General features: G+C 45.4%; 1 protein-coding gene across 1 annotated transcript; it reads right to left on the bottom strand.

Moving 5' to 3' along the window:
- Positions 1-766: 766 nt before the first annotated feature.
- On the bottom strand, positions 767-4,839 carry LOC134439998 (uncharacterized). Its single transcript, XM_063189925.1, has 4 exons — positions 4,408-4,839; positions 3,945-4,082; positions 2,596-2,782; positions 767-1,014 (listed from the first exon to the last, which is right to left on the bottom strand). Exons 1-4 carry the CDS (start codon positions 4,837-4,839, stop codon positions 767-769), a joined length of 1,005 nt encoding a protein of 334 aa, XP_063045995.1.
- Positions 4,840-7,184: the final 2,345 nt, after the last annotated feature.

Below are 7,184 nucleotides of genomic sequence, written 5' to 3'. Positions count from 1 at the left end.
CTTTGAAGTTCTTTGGCAAGACTTGCCACTGAAGTGACTACTGGGATAGTGTAAATTAAGTTCAACTGACTCTCCAAGTGAAAGCAGTGCCTAGGGCTAGATTCCTGATGAATCATAGGTGACATATGGAGTCCATTAGGCCTACACACTGTGGACACTTTGATTCAAAACAACTCAAAATGGAGAAGAAAGTAATCAAGTTATAGACAACAAACCTTGTTTTTGCAGCTGATGACACAAATGACTAGTGCCTCCAGTAACAACTACATAATAGCCTACAGCAGAAGGCACAAGCCATCTCACAATTAAGGAGAAAAAAATAAAGTTAAAGCAAACACAAAAAAGTCAGGTTTGACTCAAATACATTTTTTACACTGCCTTTCATTACCTGTCACTGTATATTGTCACCCTGTAGGTCGATGTGTAATGGCAATAAATCGAACATAATATAAAATAATGTAAAGCAATCTGGCCTAGTTTCTTACTGCAGGTAGGCCCATCACTGGGCCTATTCACTCTTTGCTGGTAACGCTCAACTACATCATAACACCGTCGCTATAACAATGCAAGGAGTCTTATGTAACCGATTAAGACTTGATCATGACCAGTTTGGTGACAAAATGGTTATAACATAGGCTCTGCACTAAGGGATTACACACGTGGCCCATGATGGCAACAGGGGTGAGAAAAAACACAATAAGATAACATGAAATCATTTAAAAACATTATAAAAACATAACATAATGTAAAAATATCGCAGTCTAATTTAAACATGTGACTCAGTGGTCACTTCAGTGGACAGAAACTTGCGGTGCTCCTCGGAGCTGGCGGTGGTGGTGGTGGCCGATGTTGATGATGCCGATCGGCGTTTCAGCATGACCAGGCACTGGGTCTGCAGCTCCTTATTCATGCACAGCAGGACAATGGGACTCGAGATCAGGGGCAGGTCTAGCAGAAACTCTCTCACCGTCTCTTGGCAAACGCTGGGCTCCTCCACCAGCGCAAACACCCCTCCTGTATTGCAAAAAAAGAAAATGTATGAATTATGTGATCCTATTCATATCATATGAATCATTACGTTGTAAAATAGTCAGTCTTTGGTTTGGTTTAGTAAACGCACACCAAATGAGGTGCGCACGGCACATAGCTTAGTAGGAAAGCAATTGCCGTTGCACACTCAGAACTTAATGGTCTAATTAAAAAAGTATTGCATTGAATTCTGAGTGTGCAACGGCAATTGTAAAATAGTCAGTCACAATCAAGTCAAGAGTGTTTACATATAGAGCACTGAAGCAATTATGACAGTGGACCCAAGTGGGTAAGCAAGGCAAGGTGACTTGATGGACAACATGAAAGAAAAACAAAGAAATAAACAAAAAAGCTTACACATTGTTTGTGAGCACTATAGCTCTGTGGCATGGGCTCCTACAACAACACAAAAACCTCTCCTGCAATGCCAAGAGACAGCTTTTGATGTATGAAGCGATAAAAGTTGTAAAATATTTCAAGTGTGGATTGATAGGCACATAATTCTGGCTATTGTACTTTTTCGATAGCCCTTGTCTGTCCATGTTAGACAGGTGGGCACTTTTACTACAATGCGTGACACACATTTCAAATGAAATGAAATTTAAGTTGGACTGGAACAAGATATAGGTCGAGTTATGACACATCACATCGCTGTTGGCATATATCACAGACGAAATACATAATACATCAGACAAAGAAGATCACAGGTGTCAGCCGGTGCTTCAGGTAAATCCGGCAGCTTTGTGGCAGCCGTGGTGTAATGGTTAGGGAGTTGGGCTGTAGAATACAGGGTTGCAGGTTCAATTCCCACCTTTACTAGCGGGAAAGGATCTGCACACTGCTTGCAAAAGACTTAATTTATTAGGAGCAACATTTCGATCATAGATCTTCTTCAGGCATCTTGATCGAAACGTTGCTCCTAATAAATTAAGTCTTTTGCAAGCAGTGTGCAGATCCTTTCCCGCTCCTACATGTGACATTTTTTTGATTTGGCACCTGCTACACTCAATTCCCACCCTTACCAATCACTTCCTCCCTCCATGGTTGAGGTGCCCTAACCCTAACCCTAACCCACACTGCTTCAGGGACAATACCCTGTCATATCTATGAATCACTTTGTATTAAAGCCTCAACTACTGTCAAACATTTGCTCCCATCAGATCTGACTCGGATGACTGACTGCTCAAAGCAAACATGCCAAACACAATCAGTGCAGTCCGCTGTGTCAGAAGGAACGTACGGCCACAGATTTTTTTTGTAAATAAATTCTCTTTAGTCAAAACAAAACAATAGTCAAAGCGTAACATGCTACCATCAGTATTTATTTGTAAATAAATTGTTGAGTCAAGATTGACATGTCTAGGCCCTACCACTGGGCTACTATGCCGGCGACCCGGGTTCGATTCCTGCCCGGGTCATTTGCTGATCCTTCCCCGACTCTCTCTCTCTCCCCATTCATTTGCTGTCCCTCTTTTACAGTCCTATATGAATAAAGGCAAAAATACCCAGAAATAATAGCTACATTTTAAAAAAGATTGACACGTCTACAAAGCGTGAACTCCATACCAGGCAGATGAGCCAGGAGGGTGATGAGGGAGATGATGCTGAAGGTCTTGGCCAGCCTCATGTTGGTGTCCTGGCTGCGCTGCATCTGCCGGGCGCTCCTGAAGATGGTGGCCAGGATGTGGATGTAGATATACAGGTTCAAGGGCAGCAGGGCCACCACCTTCACCAGCATTAGGATCCTCATGGCCTGTGGATACATGGACATGGAAATGCAATATTGGTCAGAAACTCACAATATTGTACATGAGGCTTATGCATTTGAGTGATTAGGAAGGAATATTTATGAACCTCCAAATACTATTATGACTCAGTCTCAGTGTCGAGTAGGGATGGCACAAACCGCATCGAAAACCGAAACCGTACAATTCACACACATACCGAACCGAACCGTGCAATCCATCGCAAACCGCAATTCATGTACTGCCCAGAAAAATATGTAAAACAGAGATTCTAGGAGTATCTTATCCAGTCTCTCTGATTAAAACATTAGCGTATAAGACCAAATCAGAGGATGACACAATTAAAGTCACACCATTTTCACATTATAAGCCTATACAAACCATATGTAGGATATTTAGTGATAAGTCTGATTATATTAGCCAGTGCACCACTTATCATGAACTAAAAAAAAGAACCGTAGAGAACCGAAAACTGTGACCTTGACACCGCGATATGAACCGAACCGTGAATTTTGTGAACCGTACCACCCTTAGTGTCGAGCCATTCCTGTCTAAATTAAATATTAAAAATAAACATGTTGAGGTGGCCAGGATGTGGATGTAGATATACAGATTCAGGGGCAGCTAGGCCACCAGCTTCACCTGCATCAGGATCCTCATGGCCTGTAGTGTGTATACATGGACATGCAATATAATTGGTGGTCAGACACTCACAATATTGGACATAACATTTGAGGTTTATGCATTGTTTTTTCAAAGTGATTTTGAAGGAATATTTATGAACCTCCAAATATTATGATGACTCAGTTTTGAGACATTCCTGTCTAAATTAAATGTTAAAAATAAAATTGCTGAGGGGCAGTAGGCCCTCGTGGTCTGTAAAAGCAAGGCAAGGCCAGGAATAGCAAGGCAAAGCAAAGCTACAAATACTACTTTGACCAGGACCCATTGGCAGATGTAACACTAAATGGGAATTTGCAACTAAATAGTGAGAGTTCAGTAACTTTATTGATCCCAAAAGATATTAAAAGATGTCCAGCAGCAGCATACACAAATACACTAACACGATACACATTGAACAACAGATTAAACAAAGGCTGATACCACACTTGATTACATTCAAACATTAGGCAGGACAAATAAAGGTTAACATTAAAAAAACACCATCACCTGATCATTTATGTAGGCAAAGCAGGTGTGATTGACCTCGTCCAGGTGGTGCACCCGATAGCCCTCGATACACCACTGGCACACCTCCTTCACCAGCACGGGCAGGAAGGGGAAGACCATCTGTTGCGCCAGGAACACCTTCAAGATTCAACATTCAAGATTCAAGATTTTATTGTGATTGTCAGAAAAGGCAACACAATTGTGTTTGGAGTACAACACTCAGTAGCAGCAGGATTTCAAGTAAAGTACACAAGAGGTAAAGTGACACCATTGCTTGACACCCCTCACCCCCACCCTCCCCCATCAACCCCCCCATCCTCCCTCATCAACCTCCCCATCCCACTTAAAGTGCAACAAAGTGCCTTAATGCTTGCTCTCCCCCCACACACACAAACACACACACACTCACACACATAGGCCTACACACACATGCTCACACACACATACCGGTGCATACACATACCTTGCTGTTGACCAGCCGCCCACAGCCTCCCACCACCGTCAGGTAGATGGAGAGCGAGATGAAGAAGACGTAGTGGTAGGAGGCCGAGTGTGTGACGTGCTTGGCGCTCACCATCACCTCGCAGAGCCGCGCGCCCAGCAGCCAGCGGCCGTGCGTCTTCCAGTGGATGGTGAGGGGCCAGAGGACCAGGTTGGCCAGGTTGCAGAGGGTGCTGCCCAGGATGAAGACAGCCACGTTGGGCCTGATCCGCATCGGTGTCCCCCGGCGGCGGTGGTTGTGGTGGCGCCTGGCTGCTCCCAGCATGCAGGCGAGGAGCGACGTCAGCACGAAGAGGTTCAACGCCAGGCCTGGCACGAGGAGGATGATCTTGGACGAGGCGCACAGGTCCAGGTAGGTGACGACGCCGCAGTGAGACGGCAGGGTGCGATTCATGGCAATCGCAAATGAGGGAAGACCCATGATGTCTGGTCCATACACTAACAAACTACAAACACAAAAAAAATACTTGATGAAGATCTATGACCAAAATGGGAAAATAAGCTACCTCACAAAAATACCTAATGAAGATGTAAGACCAAAATGTTTTAAAATATAAAAAAACCAAGTTGCAGCGAAATTACCAGGATGCTGGAAGTTTTTTTCCTCTTCTTTCCAACCAGAGAACTAGGCTATCTACAATATACAGAATAGGTGAGGTGTACGGAAACCTCCAATTCTAAGTGGTTCATACACCAAAAAAAAAATAGCACATTACCTTGACAGTTTCCGGGGCTCAGCGTAAAATCTCCTCAGTCCTCAGTACTCAGTCAGCGATAGCACGGCATGGCAGGAGTACAGCTGCAAAAGTCGACCACCTCTCTCACAGTCACCTCTCCTCACCATCCATTCAGGTCATGTTTGCAAGGCACACTGTATTTCCTATGTGCCCCCACAGCTCTGCCGTGCGCCGTCATTTGCCCAGGGGACCTAATTACAGCACTTTCAGGTTATAATCCCCCCCAACTCTTATCGGTGTTACATGGATTAACTCACTTATACAGAACGGATGATCCTTTTGGCTGGTGCGTGCACCTAATTGATAAAACACTACCCAGTTGGTTTCTGAATATTAATTTGAGCCCTTGTTTTCCATTACTGCAGGAGGGAACCTATAATTTTATTTTTTTAAAATCTGTAGGCTATCTAGAACAAAGGCATGCCCTAAGACAGGTCAAAGATTCGGGGGCCATTTTGCGGACACATATGGACAAGCAGGGGTGACGACAGGGGGGACAGAGGGGACAGTTGTCCCGGGCCCAGGGAGAGAGGGGGCCCAAAATTGGGTCCTCGTTGCATTGTATCTATTGGGCTGGGGGGCCCTTTCAGATGACTTTGTCCTGGGCCCGGCCAAAGCTGTCAACAGCCCTATGGACAGGGAAACTGATGGGGGAGTGGGGGTGCAAAGCAAAAGGGCCAGTTGTCTCGGGCCCAGGGAGAAGGAGCTTGGAGGTGGGTTGCAGAATTGGGTCCTCATCATATTGCATCTATTGGGTGGGAGGGCCTTTCAGATTACTTTTTCCCAGGCCAGGCCAAAGCTGTCAGCAGCCCTGCCTGCGAACACATGCAGACACATTCTGCCACTGTTGCTATGAAAACCATGGCACAGTGTGCTATTGAAAAAGCAATTAATACACTTTTTTCTGCATGTTTTCACATGTTTGGCCAAATTCTCCCCAAAATGTCACAGCAGGATTAGGCCCAATATGTCACTGCAGCGCTTTCCCACTGCTGCAGTCAACCAATGGCTAGGCCGCAACCCCTCTCTCAAAGTGTGGCAGCCAAAGCCTTGTGCGAAACAGACTGCACTCTCGCTCTGATTAATTAGCTCGTGAAACCTCTCATCATTACGAGATCGTCCCTTTTTCCCCGGCTCTGCGGAGACGGAAACGGCGCTAATGAGACTGAAAACCTATTTGTTTACCTCGTCGGCCGAGTCACTGTACACTGGAGTGTGATCCGCGGCAAAAGGGTGATTAAGCATCTAACCGCTCACTGTGAAATGCTAGCAGTTGACACATAGTAAACACGACGATGCTACAGCGACTGGTCAACTGTGTTTCCTGCTTTACAGACAGGAACTAAATACCTGTAAACATAATTTCACGGAATTACAAGCAGCTCTGCAGCTGTGGAGTAGGCCTGCTGTACACCACGGCAACACACATTATCAGCTCATTTAGACACCTTGCACCTTGGAAAGAAAAAGCTGAGGAGGGCATTCCCCTCAACCTTTTTTGAACAAACCCCCCCCCCCGGAACTCATCATAAGCCTCCCAATGCCCCCCTGACCTCATCATAAGCCTGTCAACGCCTAGCCTGGTCCTGACCATCCCATAATACTACCATTTCATTGCGGAGCCAAGTCTCTTGGCGGAAGTACATGGGATGGTGCGTGAGGCTAGTCAACGCCCCCCTTAGTATTTAAAACCGAAATAGACAAATGCCCCCCAATTGGCAACTAAGCACCTCTCCCTCTCAGCTATATCTTTCTCAATGCCCCCCCTAAGGCTCCCCAAAGCCCCCTGGCGTTGAGGAAACACTAATCTAAAATATCGATCCAGTGATGACCATTACCACAACAGCAAACTCAGCCCAGTGTGCTAGGGCATGGCCTCTGGTGGGAGGTGGGCAGCAGAAGTCACTAAAACATTCTTGAAAAAAGACTGTCTTTATTTTAATTATTCAAGTAAACTCCAGGCAAGGCCAGGCTCCATGCCTCTCAGGGGGGAAAGGTATTG

This window comes from Engraulis encrasicolus, chromosome 23, assembly GCF_034702125.1.
Source record: "Engraulis encrasicolus isolate BLACKSEA-1 chromosome 23, IST_EnEncr_1.0, whole genome shotgun sequence".
NCBI classification, from domain to species: Eukaryota; Metazoa; Chordata; class Actinopteri; order Clupeiformes; family Engraulidae; genus Engraulis; species Engraulis encrasicolus.
This window is presented reverse-complemented; position numbering and strand designations above follow the sequence as displayed.

Coding starts and splice junctions, on each gene's coding strand:
- LOC134439998 (XM_063189925.1), bottom strand. CDS start 4,839: ATGAATCGCACCCTGCCGTCTCACTGCGGCGTCGTCACCTACCTGGAC. Junction 4,083..4,407: donor GGCGGCTGGTCAACAGCAAG/GTATGTGTATGC, acceptor TGAATCTTGAAG/GTGTTCCTGGCGCAACAGAT. Junction 2,783..3,944: donor TTGCCTACATAAATGATCAG/GTGATGGTGTTT, acceptor ATGTATCCACAG/GCCATGAGGATCCTAATGCT.